The sequence below is a fragment of the Dicentrarchus labrax genome, unplaced genomic scaffold (assembly GCF_905237075.1).
Source record: "Dicentrarchus labrax unplaced genomic scaffold, dlabrax2021, whole genome shotgun sequence".
Lineage (NCBI taxonomy): Eukaryota > Metazoa > Chordata > Actinopteri > Moronidae > Dicentrarchus > Dicentrarchus labrax.
The window spans coordinates 359,622-378,205 of record NW_026136723.1 but is presented as its reverse complement, the minus strand read 5'-3'; the positions used below and the strand labels follow the sequence as shown (position 1 = coordinate 378,205).

At 38.6% G+C, this 18,584-nt stretch overlaps 1 protein-coding gene across 3 annotated transcripts in view; it reads right to left on the bottom strand.

Moving 5' to 3' along the window:
* Window positions 1-506: 506 nt before the first annotated feature.
* LOC127357471 (chitin synthase chs-2-like) overlaps window positions 507-18,584 on the bottom strand; it is a 28,368-nt gene continuing 10,290 nt past the window's right edge. The window contains exons 1-22 of one of the 3 annotated variants that reach the window (XM_051389681.1): window positions 12,604-12,655; window positions 11,494-11,629; window positions 10,874-11,062; window positions 9,445-10,318; window positions 9,062-9,245; window positions 8,139-8,234; window positions 7,450-7,611; window positions 7,191-7,365; window positions 6,707-6,808; window positions 6,431-6,572; window positions 5,923-6,123; window positions 5,200-5,315; window positions 4,889-5,057; window positions 4,088-4,267; window positions 3,741-4,001; window positions 3,303-3,465; window positions 3,094-3,128; window positions 2,935-2,999; window positions 2,699-2,809; window positions 2,363-2,577; window positions 2,204-2,282; window positions 507-1,313 (exon numbers count right to left, since the gene is read on the bottom strand). In XM_051389681.1, the coding sequence (XP_051245641.1) occupies window positions 1,227-1,313; window positions 2,204-2,282; window positions 2,363-2,577; window positions 2,699-2,809; window positions 2,935-2,999; window positions 3,094-3,128; window positions 3,303-3,465; window positions 3,741-4,001; window positions 4,088-4,267; window positions 4,889-5,057; window positions 5,200-5,315; window positions 5,923-6,123; window positions 6,431-6,572; window positions 6,707-6,808; window positions 7,191-7,365; window positions 7,450-7,611; window positions 8,139-8,234; window positions 9,062-9,245; window positions 9,445-10,318; window positions 10,874-11,062; window positions 11,494-11,629; window positions 12,604-12,629 (3,768 nt within the window). In that variant the 5' untranslated portion in view covers window positions 12,630-12,655 and the 3' untranslated portion in view covers window positions 507-1,226. Of the gene's footprint in view, window positions 1,314-2,203; window positions 2,283-2,362; window positions 2,578-2,698; window positions 2,810-2,934; window positions 3,000-3,093; window positions 3,129-3,302; window positions 3,466-3,740; window positions 4,002-4,087; window positions 4,268-4,888; window positions 5,058-5,199; window positions 5,316-5,922; window positions 6,124-6,430; window positions 6,573-6,706; window positions 6,809-7,190; window positions 7,366-7,449; window positions 7,612-8,138; window positions 8,235-9,061; window positions 9,246-9,444; window positions 10,319-10,873; window positions 11,063-11,493; window positions 11,630-12,603; window positions 12,656-18,584 lie in introns of those variants that run through there. The other 2 variants (XM_051389683.1, XM_051389682.1) reach the window with 2 other exon arrangements.

The window sequence follows — 18,584 nt, the reverse complement described above, 5'->3', positions numbered from 1 at the left end:
TACTTCAGACCCGTGGGAGGTTGCTGGCCTGTTGCAAGGTCAAGTCCCCTCTTAAGCCGCCCCCACTCCTACAGGAAGGGGCCTATTCAGTTGGGCCAAGGCCCCTTTTTCACCACGCTGTCCCATATCTGTCTACTCCCTCCATGCATCATTTCTTGGGTTTAAATGTTGCTTCTTGCATAAATTGCATATTTGATTCTAAGAAAACATTATCAGAAACTATTTGTATAGATTTAAAGGTTTGTTTTTGCCACCAGTAACACATTAAACATAAAAAAATCGTATATACTCTGTCTCCATTGTTAAAGCATTGTTTTACAGCTGTTCAGTTTCATTATCATCAGTTTGAGAGATTAGATTTTATATTTATTATTTATATGTAGAGCACTATTTAATACACATTTCAAATTGTAAAACACACCAATAAAAGGATTTTTTAAATATTCAAGACAATATTAGATTAGAGAAGTTCATCACAAAGTGCTTTAATTAGAACAAGGCACAGACTTTTCCTAAATCATCATTATCAGTCATTATAAAAACAGGTAAAAAGAATAAGAGAGAAACTTGACACACAGCAGACAGAAATATGGTTTCATCAGACGTGTCTGATAATTCTCCGGCATTGAAAATAAAATGTGCGTTAAACAAAGAATCAGAGCAGAGTTCAATCATTTTTGGCTGTAAGACCAGCACCATTTTCCTTCATCATTGGATTCTTTAAAAACACTTTCAATAATAATAATAAATGACTAAATCAAGATTAAAGTGATTAAAGTGAAAATTGGCAAGTTAAAAATGTCTTCTTCACATTGTCCATCTTAAACCTTCATAAAGTTGTAGCTTTACCTTCGTATTGTGTTGCATTGACAGTGAAGTGTCAACACAGAAGCAGAACTGATACAAGAAATAAATTAGCTTGTTCAGATACACCCTGTTACCTAGCTGTCAGTCATTAACTGTATTTAATTTAATGCTTTGGTATTGGCTAGTTATTTCATTCCTACAACCCATGCACATGCACACACACATACACACACACACACACACACACACACACACACACACACACACACACACACACACACACACACAGACACACCCTCTAATGAAGTTGTGTTGTGCTTGTTTTATGAGTGTTAAAACGGTTTTGAATGCTGCATACGTTACAAGGTTGTTTCAAAGTGCTAAAAACAGGTTCTGGTTGTGTTTCGGTTCATCCTTGTTCACACCAGAGTTCCATGGTTGTGACTTCTTGTGAGCAGACCTGGAAACATCATTTCGTCACTGTCATCCGCTTCATCATCTGTGACCTATAAAGAATTCAGATGATGAGTATTACAACGACACCACACTGCCACACCTACAACAGCTTTGCACTAATGACTTGCCAAATATTTTTCCCAGTTGAACCTTAGTATTGGAAGGGTGGGGTGTGACGCGTTAAGCTTCAGTTATTTTAAATGTTGTGGCCGGTGCATTTCAGCTGACACATTAAAAAAGCTCGACATAAATTACATGCAAATGCTGATTGTGTCACTCAGAAAACATTTCTAACAATGGGGAGGTTGCACTGTGTGTTCAGGACATTAGGACTGAATCACAGCGTAAAAGCTCTCTAAGAGCGGATATGTTCTTTTGATTTGATGAGTTTAATATTTAGATTCATTATTATCAATATAAGCCGCAACTGTTGCGGTTGGAATTATTTACCTTCCTTGCCCTTTTTCTTTTTGATTTTAACCAACTATTGAGAATATTGTAAAATCTAAACTTTCACATAAACTGATTTTTTAAGAAGGTGTTGTGATGAACTACTGACACTAGTTACACAACAGCCAAAAGTAGTTTGCTGTCATCATTTCCATAAACATCTTCATACTTTATTTTGAAAACCTTTAGCTTTGGTTATGATTGAGGGCTGATGTATAATGTAACACCAGATGCAGTTCTGGGTCTCTCAGAGTAAAGTTAACAGCTGTGCCTGTCTCCGACTAAACCAGGGACGAGGATGGAAATAAGTCCCAGACTTTATTGTTATTATGTCCCTGATTTTGTCTGATATGTTGTATTTTTATAGATATATTATTATATATGATATATTATTACCTAATAATAGATTTACTAGCACCAACCATAGTAGCAGTGGTAATAACAGTAGTGGTGGCAGAAGCAACAGTGGCTGTATAGCAGTCGTATGTACCTGTGACTCTTGTTGTTTTTGTTTTTCAGATATGGACTCTGTATCCAGAAAGGCCACAAAATGGATCAGGGTGTATATTCTGAAAAAAACACAGAACAAGAGAGTTAAAAAAGTGATCTATCTACATCAGGAACATTGATCTGACAGGTGATTGGTTACCTGTGGTACACCATGGCTATGAACTGGATGAGAACCAGCAAGGCAAAGGCCAGGATGAACATGAAGCCCAGAGGGTCGATGTACATGTACTCTCCAGTAAACTGTAGGTTGATGTCCACCTTCGGCACCTGGATAAGGACGGACCACTCTAAGAGCTGCAGGACGAAGGTCGCTATGAGCCAGAAGGCGTTGCAAATGAAGTAGATGAAGGTGATCTGTATGTGAGGAGAGAAGGCAAGGATTCATGTTATATTGTTACTGCACAATAGAACATGACACAAACATCATCAAAGGATTTCACAAACATGTAATTAGGTTCATCTAACATAAAGTCACCTTGTTTCTCAAATCCTTGAGTTCCTCTGCCATTTTTTTCTGCTTCTTTTTGTTCTCAGGAAGAGGCTCCAGGTATTTGGTGATCATCTCTCTGAAGAACTGCTCCTCCTCCTGCAGAGAAATACAGAATCTGTCTGTCATGCTGCTTCAGGTTTAAATTTTACTTTGCCCCTGCTAGTGCAACACACATGCTTAACTTGCACAAAACGCAGAGTGATAAAACGAGATATTCACACCTGGTCAAGGGAATCTTCCTGCAGGCGCATGTCATCAGACAAACTCTGCAGTTGTGTGACCCAACCTGCAGAAAAGAGCACATTAAAGTTTCTGAATCATCGTCTTTTGCAACTGATTTTCAGCTTATTTTTGCTAAACTCCCTCATATGAGGACTTACACTGGTTAGGGCAGGTGAAAGCAGGAACCATTTGCCTGAAACATAGTAAGAAATAACAATTATTGACAAAGCAGTTTATATATCATTTAATCAATGTACTATATAAGACTTCATACTGACAGCTCACTCTACATTAGGCTTTTCACAAGTTTCTCTAGTCAGTCATAATATGATACAAACCCTGCAATCAATGTTCCTTCAGATCTTACCTCTGCTCCTGCGCAGGACTCCTCACTTCCTCCACAATAGTGTTTTGGGGTTGAAGTTGAGGCTCTGGTGCCACCACACCGCTGAGCTCTTCTTCACTTCCTCTCCGACAGAGTTGTCGACAGCATTTGGACCGTGTGAAGAACTGTGCAAATGTGCTTTTGGCTGCAAGAGTAAGCATCAGTTTTAGTGCAAGTCAAACATAAAATGATACATAGTTTTAGTAGTAGTTTAAAATTAGTGAATGGTAAAGGGTCAAAGAGGGCATGATTGATGCAGACCTTAAGTACTGATTGATACCATATAATTAAAAATTGTCAATAATCAGCCCATTGTGGCTCAAAATGTAAAAGATTTAAGTAACTGGCTTTCTCAAAATGCATGCACAATAATCTCAATAATCTTTTCTAGACATTTTCTAAGGTTAAACTAGTCTCTACCTTTCTGGACTTGGGTTTGTGGGGCGGTGGCTCCAGGAGCTGCCGTCTCCCTGGTGCCCCAGGACACATTGTTCATGTTGACCATGGAGTAAATAGCCAGCAGCATATAGGCGCTGGGGATGCAGAGGATGTACAGCAAGCCAAAGCACACCAGGCCAACCTCCTGAGGATGCATGAGTGCAGTAAGGAGGTAAAAAGTGGCAAGGGCGATGAGGAAGAGGCTGCTGGGAGTCATGATGGTTTTGTCCTTCACCATGTTGCCTGACGAAGAATAAACATAAATGGAAACTTAGAGGACAGAAACATTTTAGTATTAAGAGGCTTTGTCGAGTTTGTGTCTAACATACCAATTATGGAAAGTGCTGCTATCATCATGACGAAGGCGTACAGGATGCTCAAGACTGCTGCAATTAGGATCTGAGTGTCTGATTTGATCTTGAAGCTGATACCGAGGAAGATAGCCGGAGGGGTCAAAGACAGGACCAGAGCGATGTTGGGGTGAATGTCAAGCAACACTGTCAAACTACCTGAATGGTGGATGGGAAGCAAACAAAATAACTGCCTTAACAAACACACAGTAAAGTCACCATGATTATCACCTGACTTTCCCTGCATCATACTGAAAGTGAAATAATCCATTCAGATGTAGGTCAGATGTCTTCAATCATTTAATAATTGATTTTAACTTTATAACCAGATAAACATTTGAATAAGGTTATACATTTTAACTGTATCATTTGGAGTAAAATATTAATGCAGTGGACTGGACTGCTGTCTAGTCCTTTGTAACAAGCACCTTTGATTTCATTCTGTCATAAAGAAATACTTTAAAGTGTGTAGGATTTAGTGGTATCTACTGGTGAAGTTGCAGATTGCAAACATTTGAATACAGCTCAGCCTTCCAAGTGTGTAGGAGAAACAAAAGAAAAACACTGGTTTGTCCGTTGTAGGCTACTGTAGAATTTTACACACTGGACATAATAGTATACTTGCAAAAGAACAAGAATTGCATGATCTACAATTAAGCTCTAAGAATTTAATTTGACACACGTCCCAGAATAAAACAGTGACAGCTTTAACTCATTTCCATTGAGGTCCTGCTAAGCGTTTTTATTTGGCAGAAAAAAAAAAACTAAAACAAGCCTGACCTGCGATCATAAGGACGACGGTGGAAGGTGCCAGAATGGACGAGACCAAGCTGAAGAGCTGGTAGAACATGTAGGGTTTGGACATGGAGGGGTTCCTCTTGGTAACAAGGGTGCCAGAGCCCAGCAAGTCCACAATGTTGGCCATGGTGGACGGTCCCCATCGCCGACGCTGAAATATTAGACATAACATCCACATTGTTGAAATCTAGCTTTCGGTAGAGATTGCTGTAGTTTCAGTCAAACAACCAGCATGTTTTCTGGTTCAGTGTCCTTTGAATTACAAAAGGTTTAAAGTGGTTCTTGGTGATCACCTGGTTGTAGAACTCTTTGAACTCCTCCGGGGCGTTGGTGTAGGCGTCGGAGGCTGCATTGTACTCCACTCTCCACCCCTGCTTTAGCAGCAGAGTGCACAGCCAGCGGTCCTCACCTGCAGAGACAACACAGAAATATTCAGTTGGTCTTCATCTGAGCCTTCAAGCATGCAAAGGAACAGTCGGCAGGAGGTGCTAAATATTTAGCATACATATGTATTTATGTATTATTATTTATATAATTATTATTATAAAGACACTGCTGAGACTTAATTGATAGTTTTCAGTTGATAATTGTTATGCAAGCTGTTGTGCAAACACAGACAAGCATATAACACATTATGTAACATTTACTGCACGGTACGTACAACTTATTCCATGTACAATTCACATCTGGTCAGTTTTGTCCTACGGCAATGTCTGCTTGTAACCTGTAACTAACCAGTGTTAGCTTCCTAATTCATCTCATTTTGTAGCATACTATACTACCTGGAAGAATTATATAGCAATGCAACCTATAAATAGGCTATTTGATCAGGTTACAACTACTGAACAATGTTTAAATTTAAGTTTGCCACCATACCAATAACCTTTATTTAGGAATTTGCCTTGTAAGTCCACATTACCACAGTCCTCTTCATAACATGTATCTATAAATTGTGTACTGTCTGCTCTAGAATTAATCAGCCACAGTATAAAGCGTCTATTTGAGTTTTCGGTTACCTTGGTCGTACTGGATGTGGTGTTTAGCCTTTGTGGCCTTGATGGTGTATCTTTTCATCACATTGTCATCCATCAGCGCTGCTGCTCTGAACAGACTGAAGCAGCCCGGGCTGCAAAGCACGCAGCCAAACACATGCTCTGCTGTCTTGTGAAGCCAGTGGCCCACTGCGTATTCAAACTTTTGGTACCACACCATGGGACCTAGCAGGGAAATACAGCAGTGTTATTACATAAATAATGTATTTGGGAAGTGCTGAATGTGTTTGTTTGAAGTTGTAACCTTACAGTACAGTACAGTCTTTCACTGACAATATATTGTAATCATGCAGTGTGGTCTGGCATTGGAATGCATGAATTAACTTTGGACATAGGTTATTGTAGAGTACACTGTACAATTCATAGTCCTCTGTTTAACCTAAACTACATGAACCATTACTGCATCCAGTTGGACGATTAGATACTGGGTTGACATTGCTTTATCTGTTTCCCGTCCCTGTATTTGACCAACCTGATCCAGTAGGGTGAATCCGGCCACATGCTGCCCCGACAAGCGGATACAGTTTCAGACGATCGATGAGCAACATCACAGCAGCTGGCTGAAAGTCTGTGTCTCCATCTAAAGCCAGGAGGTAGGTGTTGTGCTTCTCTTTCTGGGGGAATACGCACAGTTTTCTCTGTTTTACATTTAAATCTTTTCATATGTATATACTGCAAATGTACTGTATGTTGGTGTGTATGTCTTCACTGGTTCCTGTGTGCGTAAAAGCGTTTCCTCTCATCTCACCTGAAGCTCTCTTTTCAGTTCGGCCTCGTCCTCTCCTTTCTCCAACCTTTTGTAGTAGTTGGTTGTAACTTTCCAGCCCAGGAGATAATACAAGTACATGACCTGGAAAATATTAAATACTATTTAGCAAACAAACTCTGACACACATATTTTAGTTACAAATAACAAAACTACCTGTCCGCAAAGGTTTTGAACAAATTTGGCAAAAATTACCCCCCCAAACTTTTCACATTATCTTCCTCTAATTCACCAGGTTTATGTTGGATATACGTAGATATTTGAAGATTTGAAATCACATTATCTCACTGCAGAGGTGGAAAATGCAGTATTCATTTTAATAATTTTAATTAAAGACCAAGTAATACTATCAAAAGCAAATGTCTCACTGACAATAGAGGAAAGGCCAGGAACCTACATGTTGTGAGTGCTGACTGATGTTTTAAAGCTACAAAATGTTTGAGCTAGATAGTCATCAAACTCCCACCTGAGACCATCTCTTCTTGTGTCGGATGAGTTGTTTGTCCTTGAAGTGAATCATCAGGCTGTTTCCATGAGGCATGTTGACCACTACATGTCCTCCGTACGGCGTCCTCACGATCTTCTGATCAGGGATCTGCTGCTGCTTTTTGAAGACGTCTTTATCGAGGTTTAGGAAGATACTGATGACAGAGGATGAGAGAGGGAGAATCTGTGAGATCTTCATCATTTGTTAAACTGTCATCCTTGAGTTTCACAGATTTTACCTGTAAACTTCTCGGATAATTTCCACAAGCATCTCTGCATATTCGTTGACGTGGCGCCCTCGACTTCCGGGAACATCACTGAAGGCATCGTCGAAGTAGATGTGGCCTTCAAAAGTCACATCACTTGTTTCTCCTTCCTTCTTTGGCCTGTACCTGTCCAGTCTGGGAAGTAACAAGAATCACATAAAGCTACTGTGATGATACTGGTTCACAATCAAAAGGAAATTCCACCACGATTTTATTTAGCTAAAATCCACCAATACGGCCCGTAATTTCCATCAACTTTCAGGAGTGATGAAACTGAACTGTACAATCCAAGATGGTTGAGGAATATTCTCTGGACAGCCATGATTTTATATCTAATATTTAACTAGATATTAGTCCCGCTGACCAAAAACCACAACACAAATTATATACTTCCTCTGCAGTAGCTGCTCTACAACATAACCACAGCGATCAAAACCATGGGGATAACAATGAAGACAGCCAGTGGTAGTTCAGATAGTTCTTCTAATTCTGTGTATTGGCTGGTTTCAGACTAAAAACCATGTTTACCTACATGCATGTCATTGTGAAAACCAATCTACTCAATAACATTCAGGAATTTCTTTTGCTAAAAGAGGGGTAAACATGGGTAAATTGCCTAATAGCTTGTTTCTGTAGTTACTAGCTGGCAATGTGAAACTTACCGAAATATTGAAATTATTATCTTCATCATCTCGTCGTAAGTTTCATGCCACATGGTGGCACAGAGGAACACTTTCACCGGGTCTAGTGGCCTGAATCTGGAAATGACACGATTTTTTTGAAAGTGTCTTTACATTGAGACACTGACAGTAATCCCACACATACACATGCTTCTCTGAGCCTCCTTATCATGACCTCACACTACTATAAACCTTGTGCACCACAGTACAGATAATCTTTTTGGACACACCTTAGTGTTTAGCACCTACTGTTTGTTGGCAGAAGGCCATGAATATTTTTCATTCAACATTAATTATGGAGCTTCATAATTGCAGCCTTTGTCTACAGATTTTTTTTTTATTATGACCTTTTTATTTACCACTTGTCAACCTGTTTTGTTACCAATACAAATTTAAAACCTTAAAATTAGAGATAAAACATGTGTATGCAAGATAAAGAACATTAAGTAGATCATTTAAGTGTTTTTAAAGATGAGAAAGACAGATAACAGTTGACCAAGAACTCCATTCATAAAAACAAACTCAAGTAAGTGAGTAAGCTTAGTACTTTTTGAACACATGAAACTGATCATGTTTTTGGAAGACATTATTTATATATGTACATAAGTATAAAAATGTGTCATGGAAGAACAAGAAAAAAAACAAGAACCTAGGAATGACTGAAACAAAAAACACGCAGGAGGAAGAGTTGATGCCTGTACCACTGCTTAATGGGATTATTCTACACATATTTTAATCCAGCCATCTTCTCCCCAGTCTAACCCCGGTTTTAAAGTCAGAAACCTAAACTAATCATACATGTCCAAACTTGAACCTCACTTTGTAGGATATTCCTGATCTTCCCAACAAACACACACATGCACACACACGCCCACACACACACACACACACACACACACACTTACTTCTTTTGCTTCTCAGTCGTCTGGATGTCAAATCGAGCATTTAGAAGCAGTGACTGCTCTATAAATCCTCCTTCGTACAACCTCCTGATGAACAGGTCCTGTGTCCTCTGGATGCGATACAGACTGAGGTTCCAGATGTGGACAGTGGCCAACACAAGACCGAGCCACCAGGACACTGCTGAACCTTTAGAAGATGTAAATGTGTCTCAATGTTTTTTATGCCAAAATAGGACGTTTGACTAAATAACTTCAAACTTCAACTTCAGCATCAAACTCTCCACAAATACTAATACTAATTCAGATGAATGAACATACTGTACAACAGAATGTGAACTATCTCTTAATGTAAAGTATAGTGTCACACTGTAGCTCAATATTATTACCTGTCAGCATGCCAATGTCAGTTATCTTGGACATGTCCAGGAAGCACAGAGTGTGTGTAACATCCAGAACCAGATGTGGGAACACACTGCCGCTTTGGTTTCTTCCATCCACAACTACATTGCAGTAGCCTGTGAAGTTGATGCTTTCAGTCCCGTTCAGACTTATTCTGTAGTCCTGATAGTAAACGATAACAGGGATGATGAGCAGAGCCATGACAGCCAGAGAGGCCAGGTACAAAGGCAGGATGAAGCACCGTCGCAGGGCGTGCATCTTGCAGGCAGCCACAGCAAACCAGTGGCAGAGTGCAGAGGAGACCAGCTGGACCCCAATGATGATGGCTATAATTCTTGTCTCACGCCTCGGGATGGAGGTCACTATGTCCCAGTCCATTTTGGCCAGAGGGACGTAGGCTCCGAGCACACAGGCGGTCACCACGATCCTGAGCAGGCTTGAGAGGATGTGCAGCATCGTTTGGCTCCTTCTCACATCTTTACACAACTCTTTGAGAAAGACAGAGCTGCTGTTCTCGCTGATGAGTCTCAAGTAGTTCTCCCACCAATTGAAAGACACCAAGAAAGCCCCACCAACAGCCAGACCCACCCAAATGCCCCTCTTGATACCAGTAGGATCCTTCATAATGTATAAGACGAGGAACAGGACGTAACCGAGCAAAATCAGGATAAAGGCAGTGATGGATGGCGCCAGGAAGCGGTTCCTTTCTTTGGCAGTGCACTGAGTGACCACCTGTAGGAGCGCAGAGAGGACGGCTACACCATTCAGTATCGTCACGTTGGTCACGATGTCCAAGTGTGGCATTGCTACGATTGTGAGAATCGCTGCACCCAGAGACACGATGAACTCAAAGAACAGAACCTGCAGAAGAGAAGTAGAACATTTATAATACATTGAACACAAATCTCTCACCATCTTATGAGAGATTTCCTCTTTAAGCATCAGTTCAGCTTTACAAGTATCAGGGGATTGTTGCAACACAAACCTTTGCTCTTAACACAGTGCTAGGGAGCTCGTAGGACATTGGGAGGTGTATTTACACTACTACTATAGGAGCTAGCATAGGAGAAGAACAACACATTCCAGTTTTCTACCAGTGACAAGATTTTCATAGAAGAGTTCCTGGTAAGTGTACTGAAAGTGAAGAGGCCTTTTAGAATTCAGCATTTAACTAAAAATATATTTTAAAGATAATATTTCAGGTAACTGTGCCTTATATGCCCAAGTCTGACTCTTGGTATTGGTTGGCCCACCATATCAAATTAGGTTTAGCTTGATGAGTTCGAAAACATTTTCTATGACATATAGAAGATTTTAGAATGAGTGAAAATAGAGCAGCGACAGTCACTGGCATAAACATTCTTCAAGGTATCAATCAAAAAGGTGAGAGTTAAGAAATCTTATTAGGTTTCTCACCAAAGCCATCGTTGTTTTGACCGGCACCTTTGAGGATTTATAACACGCCTTCCAGATGCTCTTTTGCAAGAGAAGCACACTGGACGCGATGAGAGAGCAGCCGATACACAGCAGAGCGACAGGTTTCTGCTCAGCCGGGAGGGTCTTGGTGCCTTCATTGGACAAGGTGATGAGGAGGAGGAACGAAGCCTGGAACAGAGAACAAAGTTGAGGCAAGACAGGAAGATAAAAGTGCTTCACAGAATGAGAAAGGGAGGGAAACTTTGTCCTCAATACCTCTTAAAGATTTCAGATGTTATATTTGAGTTAACTCAGTTAACTTTTACCACTTTACTTACTTTATATACTTTGATATACCTGGATGAATACTGCTGACTAGTCTTGTTTTTAAACATACTGTAAAATTATATTTACTGTTTGTTCAACTGTTTGTTGTTTGTTGTTCTTCCTGTTAATGGGCACTTTCATTATCCTTTATACAGCCCCTGTAAAAGTGGAAGTGCTCACCAGATATACATTCAATTGAAATTATAGTTCCCATGCAAGACTAGTGGTTGATTTTGGTAAGTGAAAATGTTTTTTGACACAGTATAGGTCGATGTATGTATATAGAAACAAACCTTGCTACATAGAGCCAATCCAAACACAGTCACAGCAACTACACAGAGACTGATAGCCTTCAGTAGTTTGATCAGTTTCCATGGCGTCTGTTCATCTTCAATGACGGGGATCTCTCGACAGGTGTCCCACGGCCTCCTGGTTAAAGACAACAAATGTCAAACTCTGATGGTGACTGCAGGTAGAAAATTAAATTGGTGGGACATAGAGAGAGAGAGAGAGAGAGAGAGAGAGAGAGAGAGAGAGAGAGAGAGATCTGCAAGAAGGCAGGAAGGAAAGGAGGTTGATAGGAAGGTTGTTAGTAAAGTAGGACGTGGAGAGAAGTGGTGGAATGTTTCCAGGAAAATAACTTGTTGGGTAAAGAGTTGGAGGATTGTAAATTGAATACGTATTAGATTACATATTGGCAGGTACAGTGAAAGGCAGGTGTGGATCTATTAAACTGATAACATACATTTAGGTTTAAAAACAGGTAGAAAATAAACAAAATGTACACAAATGTTTAGCTTTATACATATTTATCATGAATAAAACAACTTTAAACAAATCCAATACAACAAAATGATGTCTAGATCTATAGAAGCTTACAGAATACATCACAGCATAAGGAAACAATGAGTACGTTGCTTTTTTTAAAAAATAAGTGTGTAAAAATGTATAATAGATGCTATAGAAAATGACTGAATTGTTACTCTGACACAGTGTCAACATAAATTGAACATTATAAGCCTCACAAAGGTACTGTAGCTGGACTGAATCAGGTAGAAATTAACAGGTGCTCATATATTTGTAAATCTTGTAAACAATTTTATCAAAACCAGAAGATCTTCAGCTAAAAAACACAAATCTTCTTGAATTGATTTGAACACTTTAAAAGAAAGAACAACTGAATAATACATACAAATAATAACAATCTATTTTCTTGTTTTTCAAGAAAGCTTTTCTTCCGATAAAGCAATCAATTTATAAAAATATCCCATCCCTGCATAATTGATAATAATCTTCCTTTGATTATTACCTAATAAATAAATGATTTATATTAATAATAACAGCTATATAAAATAAAATAATAGAGATGCATCAGTTGTTCAGTTAAAAAAGATTCCACTCACTTGGGCAAGCTCCTGTCTTCCTCCATGTTTCTGACTGATGTGAGCAGTCTGATTGATTGTTGGTTTGTAAATAACGATGTATTCAGATTCCATCGTCATGACAGTCAAAGTCTCATTCAGCCCTTCATTAAATGGCAACACCCAGAACAGGGTCAAAGTGACTCACATTTTATACTTTCATTTCTTTTCAAAATGTAATTTATAATTTCATATTTTAATTATTTTCAAAGTTTGTTTTAAGGTCCAGTTTAGGTTCGGATCAGATCAGAACTCCCTCGTTTCATCCTCCCCTAGCAAACATATAGGAGAAACTACGGTGGTCGTGAAAACTTTTTTGTTTCTACTGTAGAAACATGGTGATTAGATATGTAGATTTAAAAGGATATAAAAACATAACTATTCCTTTATTCCGGTGATAATAAACTAATTAAAACCTACCTACCTATGAATATTATATTCAATTTCTTACTGCCAATAGATTCTCTTAAATATTAAACACTGGACCTTTACATTTTAACTGAACTGTGAACACTCTGGTCTCAAAGGTTAACAAGGAAATGAAAGTGCTCTTGTGGTTTTTACCATGCTGATTAGTCATGTTCGTCAGTGATTAACATTCCTCGCTGTATTATTCAAAGGCATCTTTCTGTGTTTCACGTCAATTATTTTATTGTGAAACATATTTCACACATTATACAACCGTCACATTGTATACGAAAACATTACATGTGATGGTCTTTCCAAAAACTACAAACATAATAACTGCATAACAGTATCTCATCAGATGGAGTAAGTGTCATTAATTCATTATTATTTGTATTTCATTCCCAGTGGACCTATTTTTGTAGCATATACATGTAATGGCATTTTTGCCTACTATAAAAAGATCACTTTTATTGTCTGGTTAATGTAATCATAGAAAACACACAGGATATTGGACAAAAAAACAAAACAAATAAGTGTAACTTGGGGATTTAAATAAAAAACCAACAATGTCACATGTACTGTAATATTTAATTTGTTAAATGTTACGTGTGATAAATTCAAAGGGACATGGTGTTTATTCACACATAAAATGAAATATTTCACTTGAGAAATCCCAAATTTCAAATGATGAATTTCGCATAAATATCAATTATTTTATAAAGAGTCTCAGTCTTGGATCCTCCAAAGGACATAGCACATGGAGGTGTGAGGTTGGCCTCAATTGGTCAATCAAACAAAACAGGACAGTTTGAGGACTGTATGACCAAACTGTGCAATTAAAAGTATCCATTGCAGCACTGTGACACAGTTGAGCCCTGGTCTGCTTTAAAGCCCACACTGAATCAAGCTCTTACAGCCTGTAGGAGCTATTTTTGACTATAAGGTTGAATAAAATATAAATGAATTATCTTTTCTCTTTGTTTGCACCATGCACACTTGCACAGATATGATTTACATATCAATGTTGTGCATGTAAATCTGTTTTTATTAGATGGTGAATTTTGCTGCACTACAGAAAAGTGGAGCAAAAATGGGAACACACCCAGATATGTACTTCTTCTAGTGTTAAATATCATTTAAAAGATGCTTTGGGGATTGCGGACAGACCTGAACTTCAGGCTGTGATTTTGTCACACAGACACAATGAACCCACAGATCTGCTGAATCATGAAATGAAATCTTGATTTTGTAAAAACAATATCTGATAACTTCAATATCAATGCAAGTTAAGAACTTCCTAATTGGATAATAATAATATCAAGAATAATAATAGCTTTTGTTTAAATTACATTTCACATACCTTGTCTGTGGTTCTCAGTCTACTACTCAATATCTTTAAAAACAGGCCACAAACACATACTTTTAGATTTACTTATAGACAAACAGACACATTTTAATCCAACAGCACAACCCCGGACTCTGTCCTGATTGCATTTGATTACTTCTCGCTTGACCTCTGACATTAGGGACGGATCCACTTGAAGAGGCGGGGGGAGGTGACAGTACCACTTCCTACATTATCAATCTGTACTTAGTTTGTTGGGTTTTCCAGTGTGAACAAACATATTGTTACAATTTCTGTATTAGTTGCAGTTGGGAGTGTTTCTCTGCATATTCATTAAGGTCAGTGTTTGGTCGATTCCTCCATCTGTCTGAGGTTGTTGTTGCTGGGACAAAAATTAAACTAATACACTCAATGGCCACGTTCACACAGCAAGCCTTCGCTCTCAATTCCGGTTTACAATTCAGGTATACACAAAACAAAAGCTTTAAATACTCTCTCTCTGACACACAGACTTCTTTTCGTTTAAACTCACGACCCAAGGCCCTTTCTGTTTGTTTGAATAAAAGGTGTGTTAATGTATCAGTGCAGGTTTCAAGCATGAGTGGGTGTCAGTCTTGTGCATATGACTGTCATTGTGCAATCTAATTATTATTAATCTTATGTGCTGTTGCTGCTCTCTAGTGACATGCAGGTGTAAGAGATTGCAAAATATGTGTGTGTATCGTGAAGTTCAGTTCTTCAGCTCCACTATATGTATACACACAGCTACCAGCTCTAAAATATGCCTGGCCACTCCAATCTGGCATCAAATGATGTCAAATTGAAGACTAATTTAGACTTAGATATTTAAAAAAAATTATTAGCATTTCCAAAAAAAAAGATTTGGAAATAAAACAACTGAATGATGTATAATTCCACCTTTAGATATTTATATTCAATGCTTTAAGGTGTATGTGTGCCACAGTAATGTTTTCGACTTAAAATATCTTAATTTGGGAGCTTTTCCAAGCAAATATTGATGAATGTGATTGTTTGCTATTAAATCAGCATATATTTCTGCCACCACTTACAGTTTCCATGCCACCCCTTGAATATTTCTCTAGCTCCGCTGCTGGTGTACTCAAGAATAAATGTCATAAAATGAAAGCAAATGTACCAAAAATGTCGAGCTGAATGCAGCAGGCAATGTTCAAAATGATCTAATCTTCCCCCTCACACACATATATTTACACATACATAGGTTATTCATACTCTTATACATTTATTAAGTAATGAGGCTGTTGTGAGCTCAGTTTCACCAAAAAATCCACATATGTGTGTTTCTGTTCTGTGACGACCTGTCATATTTATTCATAACTTCGTCATGCTGAACCAAAAATCTACTTCTATATATAATCCATCATAAATCTACAATGCAACAGTAGAGCATCCATGTTTGAAGCTTTGAGAGGCAGACAAATTAAAATGAAGTTTTTGGCCAGTTTGTATATTCTGTCCATCTAATCCACTTTTGTTTCGTTGTATTGCACCAATATTTAAAATAAAAATGGTAATTCCCTACAGCCATGTATAACATAACACAACATGTATTAGCTATGTACCCTGAATGCTAGAAACTTGGGGGGTGCTTGTGTTTTTAATGAACTGTTATCTGATAACAGAGGGTTTTTGCATACATTATAAAGTCATTACAAACCACACAAACCTGTAAGCCACGGAAACCTCAACAAGTAAACTAACGACCAACTGAGGCGTTGTCTCATAAAAAGATTCTTGAGCAACCGTAAGTGGGTGGCATTGTGACCTTTATAATTAAATAATGATTCACTTAATTTGTATTTGTTGTCACATGCATGTAAATCTCTGGAGAAGTTCCAAAATGTGGGTTTGTGTGCAAATCCCTTAACTGAAGGTGTAAGTCATAAAACATCCCACGCCCTCAGAAAACACGGCGTACATGACGCTTACATAACCTTCAAGACAAAAGGGGAGATCATTTTATAAGAGCACACTCACACACTCACACGCACACACACACACTCACACGCACACACACACACTCACACACACACGCACAGTACAGAGGGAGGGACTTGGGTACAATACGGGACTCTGAATGCCGACCATGGCACTGATGATAAGTCAAGTGACATTATAGTTTTATTATATTATTATTATTATTATTATTATTATAACTCCATTATACGGACAAAAATCCACCAGTTTGCAAGAACTACTAACATTAACAACTACGAACTACTTCCAGTTCAAGTCTAAAGTCTCCAGTTCAGTGAAGTTCATTCTTGGACTCGGAAACAGTAGTTGATATAAAAAACAAGATCTATTAAGAAGCTGTTCCTGAATTTTCAGTGGTGTTTTCTCTGATTAACAGTCATTTCCCTTCATTATTTTATTTCATAAATGCTCGACAAACTTTGTTTTTTGGTTTTCTTGTTGATTAGATTAAACATTTCAAGCCGAAAACAAGAAAACACTTTCTTCTTTTTATTTTTACCTGTGTGTTGAATCACCACCAGATGGCAGTGATCAATTAACACTGTTCCACTCTGCTCTACGCTGCCCACAAACTGGCATTCTGATTAGTGTGCAGGTGATTATTAAAGTATGGTGTCAGGGAGTTTTGTGTGTTTTAGATGCACATGCATTCAATTTCCCATCGTTGAAATTGAACTGGATTGAATTCTTAGTGTTTGACAGAGTAGAACATCCAAACAATGTGGGCATGACAGTTCAAACAGAGCAACAACAGATTCAAGAAGATTTCAGCTCTAATGGCAAGGTTGCTTCATAGTATTACATCTTTCAGACACACATGGTCAGGAGTTAGAGTTAGGTGTAGGAAAAGAAGAGAACAGGAAAATCAGATATTTCAGTTTATTTATTGCAAAAAAAAAATACTGATTAAACTGAAGAATTTGTTTTCTGTTATTCGTACGCAGGTCATAGATTTTTTTGGATTCAACTTTAGATTATGAATGGACCTCAGCTCTACGTCTTAACCACCCAATCATTTCTCCAAAGGAGTGTTTAGTGTTCCTTTTATTACATCTCTCCCCCCTGAACCCTTTCTTTCCTTTTTTCCCCGTCTCTCTTATCCAAATACGGGAACCACTGGGGCTCTCTACAAGAGGTACGAAGAGACGGCTCCTCCACTCAGAGTCGCACAACCCACTCGGTTCCCTCTCACCATCTCGATGAACCCCTTCATCCATTCATCCATCTGCCAACGGACCCACCTCTCCTCCATCCATTCATCCCTTACCCTCCTTTCCAAAACCCCTTCTGTCCTCAATCCTCGACCCCTATCCCCTATCCCCCATCCCTCGACCCTCATCCCTTCATCCCTCAACCCTCCATCCCTCAACCCTCGACCCTTTATCCCTCCACCCTGATCCCCTCATCCCTCAACATTCATCCCTTGACCCTCATCTTTTGGATGCATGCAGCCTCAACTGCAAACGTTTTTCCCCCAAGTTTATGTTTTATTTGATATTCAAAATGAATACAGATGTAGTGAAATTCTACATGAAACTGCACATGCACTAAAAGGAAATGTATCAAACATTGCAATTATGTGCTGCGTGTCCTTCTGAATTATGACTGCACAACTATGTGTATATTCATGCATATAGCCATTTACACCTACGAGTACAGGAGCTCAACCTGTACTCTTGCATAAATGTTTGTCCTTGCTGTTGCTTTTTTTTTAGAATAATTAAAGCTAATGGTCACCCTGATGTGGCTGAACTTGAAGGGTGCAGGTAGATTTCTCCTCTTATTCCAGTCTTACAAGTTGCACAGCCAGTAGAAAGAGAGTCAACTCTAATCTGATAAAACACATCAAAGAGGCCGCAGTTTAAAAGATACAGGATACAGTAGACTAAGTGGAAACATTCTTATATATTTAATTTACAGTTTCAGATGTGTTACGTCCCCCTTTTGAGTAAAAACAAAACATAAGCATGACAAGAAATTGCCAAGTCGAAAATAATTGTGACAGTTAAAGTAATTTATTTTTCAAGGCAAACATTCACAAAGGTGTGGGGAGGATTGGATAGGGAGGTTGTGCCAAATAATGATGAAAATAATATAACAAAAGTAATCTAACTACTGCTACTGAACAAAACACAAAGAAAAATACTCCAAAACATACAAGGGTGGCACCAACCACCAACCCTAGTGTCTCATG